The sequence below is a fragment of the Cherax quadricarinatus genome, chromosome 19 (genome assembly GCF_038502225.1).
Source record: "Cherax quadricarinatus isolate ZL_2023a chromosome 19, ASM3850222v1, whole genome shotgun sequence".
Classification (NCBI taxonomy): domain Eukaryota; kingdom Metazoa; phylum Arthropoda; class Malacostraca; order Decapoda; family Parastacidae; genus Cherax; species Cherax quadricarinatus.
Window position 1 is genome coordinate 8,945,647 of NC_091310.1, and position 19,949 is coordinate 8,965,595.

The following is a 19,949-nucleotide window of genomic DNA, read 5'->3' on the forward strand; positions in this document are numbered from 1 at the left end:
CGTATTAGCGGAACGCCGTAAAGCGGGGCCCTACTGTACTTATTTTTATTTTGTGAGCAATAGTTAAGAATAATAAATGCATATACACCTACCATCCGACTTACGACTTGCTCGACATACGACTGTTTGACTTACGACCGTGTTTTGTATGCCAGATTTCTTGGAAATAAACAACTGTTTGTGTTGTACACAGTGTTTATCCTAAACCTTACAGTATAAAATACAGTACTAACAGCATAAAAAGTAAAGTAAAAAATGAAATACCAAAATAAAATGATAAAATGAAGTCATTACAAAAATGTGATGTTGATATTCAGTAGTAAGGTTCGACTTGTGTCCATTTCGACTTATGACCGGTTGGTCGGAACCAAACTCGGTCGTAAGTCGGATGGTACCTGTACTGTGCACACATTACTTACCTTAAAATATATTTGCCAGTGTTGAATATATTTATTGTAGGAAGTCTTGAATAAATTATTTTTTTTTATTAACACATTGGCCGTTTCCCACCAAGGCAGGGTGGCCTGAAAAAGAAAAACTTTCATCATTCACTCCATCACTGTCTTGCCAGAGGTGCGCATACACTACAGTTATAAAACTGCAACATTAACACCCCTCCTTCAGAGTGCCAGCACTGTACTTCCCATCTCCAGGAATCAAGTCCAGCATGTCAAGTCCTAAAAACCATTCGTCTCCATTTGCTCGTATCTAACACTCTCACACATGCTTGCTGGAACTCCAAGCCCCTCGCACACAAAACCTCCTTAACCTCCTCCCTCTAATCTTTCCTAGACCGAGCCTTACCCCACCTTCCCTCCACTACAGATTTATACACTCTCAAAGTCATTCTACAATGGACCCCCGCATACCGTTGGCATCACCGTTTATTCCGCATACCGCTCACTTTAATCGCAAAAATTTTGCCTCGCATACCGCTCAAAAACCCGCTCACCGCTGTTCGTCCGAGACGCGTCCAATGTGCGCCCTCAGCCAGCCTCACATGTGCCGCCCGTGCCATTGTTTACCAGCCAGCCTCCGCGGTAACATCCAAGCATACAATCGGAATATTTCGTATTATTACAGTGTTTTCGGTGCTTTATCTGGAAAATAAGTGACCATGGGCCCCAAGAAAGCTTCTAGTGCCAACCCTACAGCAATAAGGGTGAGAATTCCAATAGAGATGAAGAAAGAGATCATTGATAAGTATGAAAGTGGAGTGCGTATCGCCGACCTGGCCAGGTTGTACAAGAAACCCCAATCAACCATCGCTACTATTGTGGGCACCAGAAAGGCAGTCAAGGAAGCTGTTCTTGCCAAAGGTTTAACTGTTTTCGAAACAAAGATCGCAAGTGATGGAAGATGTTGAGAGACTCTTATTGGTGTGGATAAATGAAAAACAGCTAGCAGGAGATAGCGTCTCTCAAGCGATCATAAGCGAAAAGGCTAGGAAGTTGCATGAGGATTTAATTAAAAAAATGCCTGCAACTAGTGCTGATGTGAGTGAATTTAAGGCCAGCAAAGGTTGGTTTGAGAGATTTAAGAAGCGTAGTGGCATACATAGTGTGATAAGGCATGGTGAGGCTGCCAGTTCGGACCACAAAGCAGCTGAAAAATATGTGCAGGAATTCAAGAAGTACATAGACAGTGAAGGACTGAAACCTGAACAAGTGTTTAATTGTGATGAAACAGGCCTGTTTTGGAAGAAAATGCCAAGCAGGACCTACATTACTCAGGAGGAAAAGGCACTCCCAGGACATAAGCCTATGAAAGACAGGCTTACTTTGTTGATGTATTCCAATGCTACTGGTGATTGCAAAGTGAAGCCTTTATTAGTGTATCACTCTGAAACTCCCAGACCGTTCAGGCAAAAGAATGTCCTCAAGGAGAATGTGTGTGTGCTGTGGAGGGCAAACAGTAAGGCATGGGTCACTAGGGACTTTTTCTATGACTGGTTACACCATGCATTTGCCCCCAATGTGAAAGATTACCTAACTGAAAAGAAATTTAGAACTTAAGTGCCTCCTGGTGTTAGACAATGCCCCTGGTCATCCTACAGACGTGGCAGAGCGACTTTATGGGGACATGAAATTCATTAAGGTGAAGTTTTTGCCTCCTAATACCACTCCTCTCCTGCAGCCCATGGACCAGCAGGTTATTGCAAACTTCAAAAAACTGTACACAAAAGCTCTGTTTGAAAGGTGCTTTGTAGTGACCTCAGAAACTCAACTGACTCTAAGAGAGTTTTGGAGAGAGCACTTTAATATCCTCAATTGTGTAAACCTTATAGGTAAGGCTTGGGAGGGAGTGACTAAGAAGACCTTGAACTCTGCTTGGAAGAAACTGTGGCCAGAATGTGTAGACAAAAGGGATTTTGAAGGGTTTGAGGCTAACCCTGAGAGGATTATGCCAGTTGAGGAATCCATTGTGGCATTGGGAAAGTCCTTAGGGTTGGAGGTTAGTGGGGATGATGTGGAAGAGTTAGTGGAGGAGGACAATGAAGAACTAACCACTGATGAGCTGATAGGTCAACTTCAACAGCAAGAGGCCAGACCTGAGGAAACTGGTTCAGAGGAGGGGAAAGAGAAATTGAAGAAGTTGCCTACTACAAAGATTAAGGAAATCTGTGCAAAGTGGCTTGAAGTGCAAACCTTCATGGATGAAAATCACCCTCACACAGCTATTGCAAGCCGTGTTAGCAACCTGTACACTGACAATGTTGTGAAACACTTTAGGGAAGTCATAAAGGAACGAGAGGTACAGGCCACTATGGACAGATATGTTGTGCGAAAGAAGTCCAGTGACTCTGAAGCTGGTCCTAGTGGCATTAAAAGAAGAAGGGAAGTAACCCCAGAAAAGGACTCGACACCTCAAGTCTTAATGGAAGGGGATTCCCCTTCTAAACACTAACACTCTCTCTCCCCTCCTCCCATCCCATCAATCATCACCAGATCTTCAATAAAAGTAAGTGTCATGTAATTGTGCATGCCTTTTTCAGTTTGTGTGTATTAAAATTAACATTTCATGTGGTAAAATTTTTTTTTTTTTCATACTTTTGGGTGTCTTGCACGGATTAATTTGATTTCCATTATTTCTTATGGGGAAAATTCATTCGCATACCGATCATTTCGCATAACAATGAGCCCTCTTGCACGGATTAAAATCGCTATGCGGGGGTCCACTGTATTTTGTTTCACCCTCTCTACATGTCCAGACCATCTCAATAACCCCTCCTCAGCTTTCTGCATTATAGTTTGGTAATCCTATGCCTCCTAATCTCTAAACTATGGATTCTCTGCATTAAATTCATACCACATGTTGCCCTCAGACATGACATCTCCACTGCCTTCAGCCACTGCCTCACACCCATACAAGAGTGTAGGTATAACTATACTCTCATACATTCCCCTCTTTGCTTTTATGATTAAAGTTCTTTGTCTCCACAGATTCCTCAGTTCACCACTCACCTTCTTCCCCTTGTCATTTCTATGATTTACCTCATATTTCATAGACCTGTCTGCTGACACGTCCACTCCCAAATATCTGAATGCATTCACCTCCTTCATACTCTCTCCCTCCAGTCTGATATCCAGTCTTCTGTTACCTAATTTTTTTTGTTTTCCTCATCACCTTACTCTTTCTTATATTCACTTTTAATTTCCTTCTTTTACTTGCCCTACCAAACTCATCAACCAACCTCTGCAACTTCTCTTCAGAGTTTCCCAAAAGCACAGTGCCATCAGCAAACAGCAACTGTGACAACTCCCACTTTGTGTTAGAATCTTTATCTTTTAACCCCACACTTCTTGCCAACACCCAAGCATTCGCCTCTTGCAATTCCATCTATAAATATATTGAACAACCATATTTTTTTTGTACCTCTGTATGTATATTCAAATTAATAAATAAATAAATAGCGACATCACACATCCCTGTCTAAGACCTACTTTTTAAAACTGAGAAACAGTCTCCCTTTCGTCTCCATATTCTAACCTGAGTATTACTATCCTCATAAAGACTCTTCACTGCTTTCAGTAACCTACCTCCTGTTCCTTACTTTTGCAACATCTGACACATTGCCCCCCTATTCACCCTATCATGTGTCTTTTTCCAAATCCATAAATGCCACAAAAACTTCTTTACCCTTGTCTAAATACTGTTCTCGTATGTTTCCCTGCAAACACTTGGTCTGCACCCCCCCTTCCCTTCCTAAAGCCATGAATAAATGAAGAATGAAGAATGAAGAATGAAGAATGAAGAATGAAGAATGGGTATAATTGAAAACTGCTGCATTAGCAAAATGCTGTAAAGCAAAGTATTGTAAAGCAGGGCCCTCCTGTGAGTTTATTCTAATAGATATTTAAAATACAGTAGTCCTTACTTGGTCATTAGCATTCTACGAATGTTAAAACATCTTAAGATTTTTCATTAGATCCCCTCTGCAGTGTTACTTCATGAAACTTGTCATATTTGTAAATTAAATATATGCCTATTTATGTGCTTGCATGTATGTAATACAGTAAACCCTTATAAAATGCATGATCTTGGCTCACATTTTCAATATTTTAAGATTTAAATCTACTCTATTTCCATTAGCAGTGTGCTGTTATCATTTAGGCACATAAAGGTGGAATTAGTAGAGTACAGTTATGTTATGGAGTTCTCTTCCACCCCTTAGGCAAAGGGTGGAGGGTTGTGCTACAAAAATACTGTATGATGTTAAGTGCTGGTGATTTGGAGGGTTATCCATGCTCACATTTCCCACTTATTGTGGAAGGAATATGCTGTCTCTAGTTATTAGGCTCTGTTGGTGAAACCTCTTCAAGATGAAGGTATTCAAATGTTGCACATGTTTCTGATTCATCAAATTGATATTCTGTACCAATAATGTTATGAAAGACAAACTCTTAAACTAAGTCAACAAGCAGCTTCCTGCAGGCTTTATAAATTGAGGTCTGATGAATGCAACTGTTATTCCCGTGTGTTTTCACTCCAATGGTGGCACATTTTTTCAGGAACATAATCTGTGCAAATACGTATTTTTATCATTACAAGTATCTTTTCAGATTATTGTAAACAAATGCCATTTCTTTTCCAGCTGCCTATGAAGTCTGCTTCAGCATCAGGAGTAGGGACAAATCCAGTGGCAAATGGTCTTCCTTCAATGGGCCATATGTCAGGACCTCAATCTGGGCCTCAGACAAGACCATCATCAAGACCTTCATCTGGGTCTGTGTCTGGACCTCCTGCAGAATATGCATCTGGTCCACCTAGCATATCTACTGCACAACGACCAACACCATCATCTACTCCTAATCACTCTCCAAACCTTCCTCCAGTTACTTCAATGGGACCTGGAAAATCTATGCTACCACATAGTGCTGCATCCCCTATGCCAACAAGTGTCCCTCTTTCTCAGCCAGGGATAGGACCATCATCTTACTCTTCATCAGTTACAGCAGGGCCTTCTGCAGGAAGCCAACCAGGCTTCCCATCCATGGCAGGGACCCAAGTGGGAGGTCAGGGTGTTCAACTATCAGGTCCTCCTGGGGCAAGTCAGCCAAACTTGCCTCACTCATCAATGGGAGGCACTCCAGGGGGATATCCCAATATACCCCCATCATCTATGGCAGGTCCCTCAGGGGTAGGTCAAGGGTATGGCCCTCAGTCAGGTCCTCTGGCTGGACAGTCTAGCTTTTCAAGTGGAAATCAACAGAGTTATGCTCAGTCACTGGCTCCAACAGGTCAAGCTCAGCCCATATATTCTCAGGCTTCCTCAGGACAACGACCTGGCATGCAACCAGGGTCAAGTATGCCACCTAGACCTGGCATGCTTCCTGGGCCTGGCATGCTTCCTGGGCCTGGCATGCCTCCCGGGCCTGGCATGCCTCCCGGGCCTGGCATGCCTCCCGGGCCTGGCATGCCTCCCGGGCCTGGCATGCCTCCCGGGCCTGGCATGCCTCCCGGGCCTGGCATGCCTCCCGGGCCTGGCATGCCTCCCGGGCCTGGCATGCCTCCTGGGGCTGGCATGCCTCCCGGGCCTGGCATGCCTCCTGGGCCTGGCATGCCTCCCGGGCCTGGCATGCCTCCCAGGCCTAGCATGCCTTCAAGGCCTGGCATGACTCCTGGGTCTGGTATGCCATCTAACATGCCACCTGGGTCTGGTATTCAGCCTCGGCCTGGTATGCCTCCTGTAGCCAATATGCAATCTGGTTCTGGCATGCCATCCCGACCTGGAATGCCATTTGGTCCTGGTATGCCACCTGGTCCTGGCATGCCACCTGGTCCTGGCATGCCACCTGGTCCTGGCATGCCACCCGGTCCTGGCATGCCACCTGGTCCTGGCATGCCTCCCGGTCCCAGGATGCTGTCTGGTCCTGGCATGCCGCCCGGTCCCGGAATGCCGCCCGGTCCCGGAATGCCGCCCGGTCCCGGAATGCCGCCCGGTCCCGGCATGCCGCCCGGTCCCGGCATGCCACCCGGCCCCGGCATGCCGCCTGGTCCTGGCATGCCGCCTGGTCCCGGCATGCCACCTGGTCTCGGTATGCCGCCTGGTCCCGGTATGCCACCTGCATCAGGTGCATCCCAAACAAATATGCCTCCAGGACATAAACCTGGAATGCCTCCACCGCCTGTTCAGAGTGGCCCTCCTGTAAATGGCACAGGTGGAATGCAAACGAGGTACCCAGGTAGTGTAGGTGGACCAACAGCAAGTGGTTATCCAGGTGGTATACAAGGTCAAGGGCGCCGCCTCAACCCTGATGATATGCCAAGTCCCTTGCAAGTGATGGAGGAAGATAGTCAGCTCAGAAGTGGGGAATTTATCACAAATTTGAAAGGTCAGGTACCACCATTGGTCACCACAGATTTTAGTGTGAGAGATGGAGGGAATGCATCACCGCACCATCTGAGATGTACAATGTATAGCATCCCACATACTCCAGAACTGATCAAGCAGACAAATGTTCCTTTTGGTCTGGTCATCAGCCCTTTAGCTGAAACCAAGAGTACAGACAGTCCACTGTACCTTGGAACCAGTTTGGAAAATGGACCTGTCAGATGCAACAGATGCAAGGCCTACATGAGTCCGCTGATGCAGTTCATGGATGGAGGCCGCAAGTAAGTGCCTTGTAAATATTTACTGGTTGGCATTTTTATATTTTTTAATCTGCTGAAGTTCATTATTTTGATCATTAGAGCAAGTCATGTACATTAAGGTTTATAACTCAAATGATAAAGTAACATTAGTGTTAACTTTGATTATTTTATAATTTTCATATTGGCATTGCAACAAAAGCTGATGAGTTAGTCATACCAGTAATAACTATCTCTTCTTTTCTTCCTTTTTTATTTTCTTTTTACATTTTTTCAGTAAGAAATCTGCTGCAGTATTGCAAATTCATATTGTGTGTTGCACAACTTTGATGTATGCAGTGTAGTTGCATTCATTTTTGTGTCTCGCATGTATCCCTTTTTACATTATGAGCTAATCTCACTCATGTAAGTTGTGGGTGGTAAATTTTAATCTAGATATGAGAGATTGGGTCTCTGCAGTTATACACAGTATATACATATATAGAAAAAAAAATCTGCTCCGTGCAGTGCATGACAGGAAAAGCAGAATTTTGACCATATGTTGTGTTTAAAATAGCAACCTTAAGGTATTTTCTAGGATGGATTTTGTGGTTTCAGCAATTGTTTCTTATCATTTGATAGAATGGAAGACATACCACTGAAGTATAGATGATTTTGGTTGGTTTCAGGATGATTTTCCTGAGGATGGTAAGGCCTCTTCCATTGCACCCCCCTGGTCTGTTTATATGTTTTTTAATAGGTCTGATTCAATTACTGGGATGCCATAAACCATGACCAGTCACTGCTGGTTATATCCCACCATGAAATATTTGTAATTCCATGGCTTTCCTTGTTGTGCTGTATGACCCTTGTAGGTTTAGCACTTCTCTTTGATTATAATAATTTCCTTTAACATAGCATTAGAAGACAAGAGTACTAAATAGGAGTAATGAAGACAGTCAATAATAATAATTTTGTCTCGGTTATACAAGGAATGCAGTAGATATACATGAATTAATAAGGATGTAGACACAAAAACCCACTTTGCAATTCATTATGGGCAAACTTAATTATAAGGCTTACATGCTACTTAAACTACCTAGCTTATTATGTAAGACTTCATGTGTAGTTAACTACAGTCATTAGTACAATAAGAAAGGTTGCAAATGAAAGATGATTGGTTACAAAAGAATTACATATTTAAATTGGTTTTATGGAGTGATTTAACCCTTTCAGGGTCTCCAGGCCCTCTTCCAGACTTGTTCTCAGGGTTGCCCAAATTAAAAAAAAAAAATTTTTTATGAAAAGATAGAGAATTTTTCCCGATCATAATGACACCAAAAGTATGAAATTTGATGGAAAACTTACGGAATTATGCTCTCGCGAAATTAGCGGTCTCGACGATGTTTACGCATCGGCGATTTTTGCCCACTTTGAGCCCTATTTTCGGACAATTCCAGTGTACTAGTCGACAAAAAATTTAACTTTCGCTAGAATTCCATTTTTTCTATTGAATGAGTACAAGAAACCACCCATTTACTGATTTCAACTATCCAATACAGTGGTCAGAATCTAGCAATTTTTCCAATTTCACACAAATTTCAAAAGATGCCAATTTCCAAATAGGATCCAGAATAAACAAGACAGACATTCCTGGCACTAAAATAACATTTCCTCTGTTTATTAGTAACGTCCCCATGCCCCTCTTACATTCTTTCGCTTTCCACATTGAATTTTTATTCTCATAAAAAATAGATTTACTGTTATGCAGACTATTGCATTAGTGTAGAAGTGGTATAAATAATATCAGCGCACTTGTGAAAGAATATTAGACTCACCAGTTGATGTGTATTGGACGCTTAGCATGATTTTACTTTTGAACTTTGGTAAAAATCGAACATTTCTGCTACTTTGAGCTCAATTTCAAGGTACTTTTCATTGTAAAACCAGTCAAAATCATCTCAATTTCTGTAATATGTCTTCCATTCTATAAAATGAGACCAGGAAAACTAGAATACAACAATAAATACCATACGGAAATACAGTGCAAAGTCGCTGTTTTAATCCAAAAACACGGTCAAAGTTTTTTTTTCTCATTACGCACTGTGTGCTGCAGGATGTTTTTTATACTGCGCACACTGACCACATAGAAATAGACCCATTCTTTCATATGTAGGCCTACCAGCTTTCTCTCACTAGATTTGAGGGCTCTAGAATTTAGGCGTACTAGTACGTCAAAAACCCTGGTGCATAAGCCGTACTAGTACGTCCGAAACCCTGAAAGGGTCAACAGTTAGGAAAAATACACCATGATAAATGTAATTTTCATTTAATAGATTTAATATGTGCTTATTTAACAATATTTATAAAGAATGTCTGATGGAGAACTTTAAATTTTTTGAGGCAGTGAGTTCCTTGTATTATTGCAATGTAGGATGAGATACGTACTATATTCCTATCTAGTAATATATTTTTTTTTTTTTTTTTTTTAACAAGTCGGCCGTTTCCCACCGAGGCAGGGTGACCCAAAAAAAAAAGAAAGAAAATCCCCAAAAAGAAAATACTTTCATCATCATTCAACACTTTCACCACACTCGCACATTATCACTGTTTTTGCAGAGGTGCTCAGAATACAACAGTTTAGAAGCATATACGTATAAAGATACACAACATATCCCTCCAAACTGCCAATATCCCAAACCCCTCCTTTAAAGTGCAGGCATTGTACTTCCCATTTCCAGGACTCAAGTCCGACTATATGAAAATAACCGGTTTCCCTGAATCCCTTCACTAAATATTACCCTGCTCACACTCCAACAGATCGTCAGGTCCCAAGTACCATTCGTCTCCATTCACTCCTATCTAACACGCTCACGCACGCTTGCTGGAAGTCCAAGCCCCTTGCCCACAAAACCTCCTTTACCCCCTCTCTCCAACCCTTTCGAGACGACCCCTACCCCGCCTTCCTTCCCCTATAGATTTATATACTTTCCATGTCATTCTACTTTGATCCATTCTCTCTAAATGACCAAACCACCTCAACAACCCCTCTTCTGCCCTCTGACTAATACTTTTATTAACTCCACACCTTCTCCTAATTTCCACACTCCGAATTTTCTGCATAATATTTACACCACACATTGCCCTTAAACAGGACATCTCCACTGCCTCCAACCGTCTCCTCGCTGCTGCATTTACCACCCTAGCTTCACACCCATATAAGAGTGTTGGTACTACTATACTTTCATACATTCCCTTCTTTGCCTCCATAGATAACGTTTTTTGACTCCACATATACCTCATATACCTTATTGCATTTATGGATTTAGTAATATATATACATATATATATATACAGCCTCTCCTCACGTAACGATGCAGTTATGTTCCTAGTACCATGTTGGTAAACAAATGTGTTGCTAAATGAGGAGCATCGGTAAATGAGGCTGTATATATATAGGAGTTTGAGAGGTGGAACAAGAACAGGACTAAATTGTATGAAAACAGGATTCAGTTCATGTTTGACATTGTATATTTTTCTCCACATCACATTAAGGTAAGGAGGCACTTTTTAACAGTAGCTTTGAAGTGGTTGATTGTGAACCTTAGGAATCTTCAGGCATAAAGTTTCAGATATTAACCCTTTCAGGGTCCGTCCCGTAGATCTACGGCTTTATGTTCAGGGTCCAAACCGTAGATCTACGCCATGAGCTCAGCTCACTCTGATAAACTGTGAGTGGTACATTTGGGCCTAGATATGAGAGAATACATCTATGTGGTATGTGTGCACCACATAAAACAGATCCTGCAACACACTGTGTATAATGAGAGAAAAAAATGAAATCATGATTTTTCGATTAAAACAGCAACTTTGCAGTGTTTTTTCGTATGTTTTTTATAGTTGTATTTGCGATTTCTTGGTCTCATTTGATAGAATGGAAGACATATTACAGAAATAGAGATGATTTTGATTGGTTTTAGTACTGGAAATGGCTTGAAACTGAGCTCAAAGTAGCAGAAATGTTAAATTTTTGCCGATATTCAAGAGTAAACAAATGACCTCACACGTCTAATACACGTCAGCTGGTGGGTCTAATATACATTCACAAATATGGTGATGATATTTATACAATTATTACAGTATTGCATAACAGTAAATCTTCTATTTTTTGGTGTGAATAAAAATTCATTATGTGAATAAAAAATCAAAATGGAATTTATTTGTAAAGCCTCAAAACATAACTAATGAACAGAGGAAATGTTAGTTTAGTGCCAGGAATGCCTACATTGTTCATTCTGGACCCTATTTTGAAATTGGAATATTTTGAACTTTGTGTTAAATTGGCCAAATTAACAATTTCCGATCACTTTATTTTGTAGTTGAAACAGTTGACTTGGCGATTTCTTGTGCTCAATCGATAGAATAGAAGTAATACTAGTGAAATAGCTAAGAATTTGGTTGATTGGAATAATGTAATTGGCCTAAAATGGGAGTCAAAGTCGGCAAAATCGCCGATTCGTAAACATCGCTGACACATCAAAATTCGCGAGAGCATAATTTTGTCAATTTTCCACCAAATTTCGTACTTTTTGTTTTATTACCTTCACAAAAAGATTCTCTACGATTTCATAAGAAAAAATAACAAATTTTTTTTTTGAAAATTCTTGGACACTGGTGCGTGACTCCAGATTTGGGCCTTGGACCCTGAAAGGGTTAATGCTTTTATGAGCATTGACTTTTTACATGTATTGAGACAGATACAAGGGATATCAGAGTTACGTTGCAGCTATCAAGAAAGAGAAATGATTGTCCTGTGTATATAGTATATATAGTAGTATGAGTGAATATTATATATACATATTTAGTGAGGGAGTGTGTTATCTGGCACTAGATTGGATAGTCACTCTCAAAGCAGCTTTAGGTATTTTCTTGTAGTAGATCCCCAGGCACAAATAGCATTGGTGAAGTAATGATAGGTTAGAGAAGAGTACAGTGTAAGTAATACTGTTTGAGGTACATAGTAATGTATCTTAGAGAGGATGCCAACAGATTTGGTTAACTTTTTTATTATGTGGTGGATGTACACACAGTACCAGTATATAGTGAATATTGAGTTGGGGTTTAGTATTGTGCATCTGCATGTTTCATGTACTAAAACTGTGCAACTCATCTGCTGTCTTAAAGCACTGCAGTACAGTAGGGCCCCGCTTTATGGTGTTTCGCTTTACGGCGTTCCACTAATATGGACATTTCAAATTATGACCAAAACTTGCTATATGGCTCCCCCCGCCTGACTTTCTAATATGGTCACCACACCTCCACCCAGTTTGTTTACATCCTTCATGAGCTCCGTAAGCAACGCGTCTCTCCATTATGTCTGGAAACTCCAAAATTTCTAGCGTTTTTAAAAGTTACTTTATTTTTGTTTTTAACAGGTTGGCCGTCTCCCACCGAGGCAGGGCAACCCAGAAAGAAAGAAAATCCCCGAAAAGAAAATACTTTCATAAACATTCAACACTTTCACCTCACTCGTACATATTCACTGTTTTTGCGGAAGTGCCCAGAACACAACAGTTTAGAAGCATATACGTATAAAGATATACAACATATCCCTCCAAACTGCCAATATCCCAAACCCCTCTTTTAAAGTGCAGGCATTGTACTTCTCATTTCCAGTACTCAAGTCTGGCTATATAAAAATAACTGGTTTCCCTGAATCCCTTCACAAAATATTACCCTGCTCACACTCCAACAGCTCGTCAGGTCCCAAGTACCATTCGTCTCCATTCACTTCTATCTAACACGCTCACACATGCTTACTGGAAGTCCAAGCCCCTCCGCTCCCTTAAGCCTTTTCGAGGACGATCCCTATCCCGCCTTTCTTCCCCTACAGATTTATATGCTCTCCATGTCATTCTACTTTGATCCATTCTCTAAATGACCAAATCACCTCAACAACCCCTCTTCAACCTTCTAATACTTTTATTAACCCTTAAACTGTCCAAACGTATATCTACGTTTTTTCAACATTTGAAAGTATGTAAAAAAATGTAGACCTTTTTTTTTTTACATTTGAAAATGTGTAAAAATCTTTGATCTACATTTTTTTATATATATATTTGAAAATATGTAAAAAAGGAGGGGTGTTAATGTTGCAGTTTAAAAACTGTAGTGTAAAGCACCCTTCTGGCAAGACAGTGATGGAGTGAATGATGGTGAAAGTTTTTCTTTTTCGGGCCACCCTGCCTTGGTGGGAATCGGCCAGTGTGATAATAAAAAATATAAAATATATTTGAAAATATGTAAAAAAACAGATCTACTTTTGGAGCACTACGCATGTGAATGTAGATCTGTTTGGACAGTTTAAGGGTTAACTCCACACCTTCTCCTAATTTCCACACTCTGAATTCTCTGTATGATATTTACACCACACATTGCCCTTAGACAGGACATCTCCACTGCCTCTAACCCAAGCTTCACACCCATATAAGAGTGTTGGTACCTCTATACTTTCATACATTCCCTTCTTTGTCTCCACATATACCTCAATGCACCACTCGCCTTTTTTTCTTTCATCAATTCTGTGGTTAACCTCATCCTTCATACATCCATCTGCTGACATGTCAACTCCCAAATATCTGAAAACATTCACTTCTTCCATACTACTCCTCTCCAATTTGATATCCAATTTTTCTTTATCTAAATCATTTGATACCTTCATCACACTCTTTTCTGTGTTCACTTTCAACTTTCTACCTTTACACACACTTCCAAACTCGTCCACTAACCTTTGCAACCTTTCTTTAGAATCTCCCATAAGCAGAGTATCATCAGCAAAGAGTAACTGTGTCAGTTCCCTTTTGTATTTGATTCCCCATAATTTAATCCCACCCCCGCTCCTCAATACCCTAGCACTCACTTATTTTACAACCCCATCTATAAATATATTAAGCAACCATGGTGACATTACACATCCCTATCTAAGACCCACCTTTACCGGGAAGTCTCCCTCACTTCTACACACTCTAACCTGAGCCTCACTATCCTCATAAAAACTCTTTACAGCATTTAGTAACTTACTACCTATTCCATATACAGTGGACCCCCGCCTTACGATCAGCTCCCAACTCGAACAATTATGTAAGTGTATTTTTGCAAGTGCTTTTGTACGTGTATTTTTGGGGGTCTGAAACGGACTAATCTAATTTACAATATTCCTTATGGGAACAGATTCGTTCGGTAACGGCACCTGAACAGACTTCTGGAATGAATTAATATCGTAAGTCGGGGGTACACTGTACTTGCAACATCTGCCACATTGCTCCCCTATCCACCCTATCATATGCCTTTTCTAACTCCATAAATGCAATGAAAACTTCCCTACCTGTATCTAAATACTGTTCACATATATTCTTCAATGTAAACACTTGATCTACACATCCCCTACCCACTCTAAAACCTTCTTGCTCATCTGCAATCCTACATTCTGTCTCCTCTTCAAGGGGGGCTCCTTGGCGTGGTGAAGAGGCTCTTGGTCTGAGGAATTAGACCTGTCGGTCTACTTCCTCAGACCGAACCTAATTACCCCCCAATCCCCCGTTCCCTATCCCATCCTCCCCATCCTCCCCTTTTTCCTTTCCTCCTCCTCCTCCTCCTCCTCCTCCTCCTCCTCCTCCTCCTCCTCCTCCTCCCCATCCTCCCCTTTTTCCTTTCCTTTTTGGCCTTTGTTTATTTTTTTTTTTTCCCACAGGCACGCTAGTTCCTAGGTAGGGGAAAGGGTACCGGGGTCCATCCCATTCCGTTGAGGTTCTTGGTGGTGGCGTAGTTTGCCGTGGAATCTGGATTGCCTGGGGATGTCCTGATCCCTCTCCGGTATCCCGGAGGGTGGCTTTGGGTGTCTCTTGGGCGACTGGTGTAACTCTGGAAGCCACCTTTCGGATTCCGGGGGTGGTGGCCGAAGGAGGTATGCTTTGTGGCGGATTTCCGGCCGCGCGCTCTTTTGTCCACCGAGGTAGCTCGGCAGATGTGAGGTTGCTATCCCGGATTGCCGGTTTACTGGCATGATGGGTAGGGTATGGCACGGGTTCCATGCTGCATCTGCGCTACTTGCGGTGCTGAGGTCCTCTTGGGCGCGGAGGGAGATTTCTGGCCCTTTCATTCCTCCTAGGAACTATCCCTCCCCGGTCCCCCCTTTTTTTTATTCTTTTTTTTATTTTTATTTTTTTTTCTTAAAAACAAAAAGAAAGAAGTAACCTAACCATGGCAGCCCTAGTCCATGAACCTGCTACCCCTGGGCCCCTTCTTGATACCGCACCCCGTTCTGACCCCGCCTCGTCTTTGGACCACTCTTCGGACATTCCTCATGCCTCTGTACCTCTTGCCGGTGCTGTTTCCTCACCCGCTTCAGGTACTGAGGCCTCGGCTGACTCCTTCGATTTATCTGACCTTCACTCTCCTCTGACTATGCTTCCGGCCTCTCCCTCTACGGTGCGGCAATTTTCGAATCGCCGGCCCGTTCCACGTCAGACCAACTCTGGTCCCACGCCTAAACGACAACGACAATTACCTGCTGATGATACTTCTCCACCTTCTCGTTCTTCTCAGAAAAGATTGACATGTCCTTCACTATCTTTCCACGCTCAGTTTCAGACTGCACAATGGACTAAATTCTTCACTTTACGACCGACTTCCTCTACTGCCTATCTTTCTGACCACAGTATTGGCAAGGCACTCCTACGCCATGTTGGTAAAGATATTTCTTTTCATGCTCTTAAGAGCGGTACGCGCATCGTCACTGTACAGAATGCTACTCAGGCTCATGAGCTTTCTCGTCTTTCCCATATCGATACTGTTCCTGTAACTATTGAAAAGCATCATTCCCAATTTTTGTAGTGGTACCGTCATTCTGCCCCATACCATAGTTCAACAAAATTTCCAGACATGTGGCACTGACATTCTTGAACAGCTGGAACTCCAAGATCTCCCAATCCTCAAGGTAGACACTTACGTTCTTCCTGCCCGCGGGTGGAGACGTTACCCTAGCAATGTGGCTCGTTTAACTTTTGACAGCCATGAACTCCCATCCTCAGTTTATGTAGCAGGACATCGGTTACAAGTTCGAAAGGTGATCCCTACACCGCAACAGTGTAGAAATTGCTGGCGATTTGGCCATCCAGCAAAATATTGCAGATCTATTGCCGAATGCCCAGTCTGTGGTGCCGATGACCATTCTAATACGTCTTGCAATCGACCTCCCTCTTGCCTTAATTGTCATGAGGCTCACCCTTCGTACTCTCGCCGTTGTCAAGTCTACTTAAACGAGCGGGAAATCCGTTACCTCAAAGAGGCAGAAGGTCTCCCGTATGCCATGGCAGTTTCTCATCTCCGCCTCCAAGGGAGACTACCTCGTGTTTCTTATTCCCGTGTTTCAAAACGTCCCCCCACTCCTGGTATCCCATCTTCTGCACCCACCTCTGTGGTTACCTCTCCCATAGTCACTCCTGTAGCTAATTCTTTTGCTGTCCTCGGCTCAGACGTCCCTACTTCAACGTCTCAGTCTGATCTTGCTTCTTCGTGTTCTCTCTCACAGGCCTCAGTAGCGATGAGATTTCGTACGACACCTCCTCCCAATCGTCCCTCTACTTCTCAAAAGTCAAAAAAAGGTCCGTTAACACCTCCTACCCATCTTCCACCACCTCATTTTCCCTTCCCTGTCCCTGTACCTGGTTCTCCCCCTCTCACTGGCTCTGTGACAAGTGTAGAGGTTCACCCTCCTCCTCGTACTGTACCTTCCTCCCCTGTTCCCTCCCAAGTTTCTTCATCTTCTGCCACCTCCCAGGTTTCTGCCTCTTCTGTCCCCTTCCACGCTTCTCCAGTTCCCTCCACCCTTCCTTCCCCCCCTACCTTGGTACAGTCCATTACAGTTCCAATCTTTACTCATCCTCCCCCTACCATTTCCAATATTGTCTCCCATACGACGTCTCTGAATTCTGAAACACTTGAAGCAATCTCTGAATATATTGCAGAGACCAAACCATCAATGGACACTGATCCACCCTCCGCTCCTTCTCTCTCCTCTACTCCATCTGCGCAACTCCTTTCTTCACAGCGCACCGTTCCTTCGCTGCTTGAACGTTTTCCACTGCCTCCGCATGTGGACTTTTCTAACCCCTCTAGTCCGTAGGAACCCTTACCTGCGGATTTCAGGTATCTTTGTCATTGCCAATCATGGCCTATTTACAGTGGAACATATGCGGCCTCAGGGGTAATCGGGGTGAGCTTCAGATGTTACTCTCCCAGTTTTCCCCTGTTGGTGTTTGCTTACAGGAACCAAAATTACACTCTGCTGCTATCTCTCCCATCTCAGGCTATAATTTATTGTATTCTTCAGATCCTTTTCCTGATGGGACCTTTAATGAAAGTGCCCTTCTTCTACGCACTGATATTCCGTACCACCAGCTATTTGTTCGTACTTCGCTGCATTACACAGCAGCCCGTATCCACTTGCATAGGTGGTATACACTCTGTTCTTTATATCTCTCTCCTTCTCGGGCATTATCTATTCCGGATATTGCCTTTCTTGTTTCATCATTACCACCACCGATTCTGTTACTTGGTGATTTTAATGCCCACCATTTCCTCTGGGGGGGGGGTCTCACTGTGATTCCCGTGGCATTCAGTTAGAGGCTTTTCTTGCCACCCTCCCCCTCCATGTTTTAAATACAGGTACTCACACCCATTTTGATCCTCGGACTCACACTCTCTTTCATCGATCTCTCAGTCTGCTCTTCCTCCGCCGCATTAGACTTCACTTGGTCTGTTCTTCCGGACTTACATGACAGCGATCATTTCCCAATCATTCTTACTTCCCCTTCATATTCACCACCTCTTCGCATCCCACGCTGGCAATTTGATCAGGCAAATTGGAACCTTTACTCACACCTAACTGTTTTTAGAGAGGTTCCTTCTTCGCCCTCCATCGATGAGCTTTTACACCTCTTCTCGTCCTCCGTTTTAACCGCAGCTTCTCATTCTATACCCCAAACTTCGGGCAGGCATTCTCAGAAATGCGTGCCTTGGTGGTCTCCTGCTTGTGCTCGTGCAGTACGTTTGAAACGCGCTGCATGGGGCAGGTACCGGTACAATAGAACCACAGAGAGACTTCTTGAATTTAAGCAGAAGCGTGCGATCGCTCGCCGTGTCATCCGTGACGCTAAACGCACTTGCTGGCGAGATTGTCTCCACCATCACCTCTGCTTCCTCTACGAGTGCAGTCTGGAAAAAGTTACGAAAACTGAGTGGTAAATATTCTCCTGACCTGGCTCTTGTTCTGCGGGTTGCCGGTGTTGATATAGCAAACCCACTAGATGTTGCCAATGAAATTGGCAATCATCTGGTCCGTATTTCTCAGGGACTCCATCTATGCCCCTCATTTCTTTCCTCAAAGTCTGCCAGAGAGTTAGCACCCTTGGACTTTTCTTCTCTCAGAGAAGAACAGTATAATGTGCCTTTTACACTTCAAGAATTGGAGGCGACACACTCAGCTTGCCGATCATCGGCAGCTGGGCCCGACGACATTCATATTCATATGCTACAACATTTACATCAGTCAGCCCTTGCAGTCCTATTACGCCTTTACAATCTTACTTGGTCACAAGGAGTTCTTCCACAGCTGTGGAAATCCGCCATTGTTCTCCCTTTCCGCAAACCAGGCACTACAGGACATGAAACCTCCCACTATCGTCCCATTGCTCTTTCCAGTGCAGTTTGCAAAGTGATGGAACGCCTGGTAAATAGACGTTTAGTGTGGTATTTAGAGAGAGACAACAGTCTCTCCACTCGTCAATATGGCTTTCGTAAGGGATGTTCTACCATAGACCCCTTACTACGCTTGGATACGTATGTTTGTAATGCCTTTGCTAATAACCACTCAGTTACTGCCATATTTTTTGACCTTGAGAAGGCATATGAGACAACTTGGAGGTATAATATTTTAGCCCAAGCCCACTCCTTAGGCCTTCGAGGCAATCTACCATCCTTCCTTAAGAACTTTTTAACTGACAGGCATTTCCGTGTTCGGGTTAATAATGTGCTCTCCCCGGACTTTATCCAAGCTGAAGGTGTACCCCAGGGATGTGTTCTGAGCACAACACTTTTTCTCCTTGCTATTAATGATTTGGCCTCTAGTCTTCCATCAAATATTTGGTCATCACTCTATGTTGATGACTTCGCTATTGCCTGTGCAGGCGCTGACTGTCACCTCCTTACAGTTTCTCTCCAGCATGCAGTCGACCGTGTTTCCAATTGGGCCACCACACGTGGGTTTAAATTTTCCAGCACTAAAACCCACCAAATTACTTTCACTAGACGCTCTGTCATCTCCGATCATCCTTTGTACCTCTGGCTCCCGTATCCCTGAACGTGATAGTCAAGTTTCTGGGCCTCCTCTTTGATCGTAGGTTATCCTGGAAACCTCACATTACCTCTCTGAAGGCAACTTGCCACAGCCAGCTGAACCTTCTTAAAACCCTTGCTCATCTTTCATGGGGAGCTGATCGTCGAACCCTCCTTCGCCTACATTCCACCCTTATCTTTTCGAAACTTGATTATGGTGACCAGATCTATTCAGTGGCATCTCCTGCTACTCTCTCTAGCCTTAACCCCATTCATCACCAAGGATTACGTTTATGCCTTGGTGCTTTTCGCTCTTCCCCTGTCGAGAGCCTCTATGCAGAAGCGAACGTTCCATCCTTATCCGATCGCCGTGATGCCCATTGCCTTCGCTACTATGTACGCTCTCATGATCTCCGCAATCCTTCCATTTATAGAATGGTCACTGATATTAGTAGACATTCTTTATTTGTTCGCCGCCCCTGTTT

The 19,949-nt window shown here is 43.1% G+C and overlaps 1 protein-coding gene across 1 annotated transcript in view; it reads left to right on the forward strand.

The window, feature by feature from the left end:
- Nucleotides 1-19,949, forward strand: part of Sec24CD (Secretory 24CD) — a gene marked incomplete at its 3' end in the record, with an annotated part of 157,089 nt that overhangs the window by 6,881 nt on the left and 130,259 nt on the right. Inside the window, 1 exon segment of the mRNA XM_070086547.1 lies at nt 5,096-7,116. Coding sequence (XP_069942648.1) covers nt 5,102-7,116 — 2,015 coding nt within the window.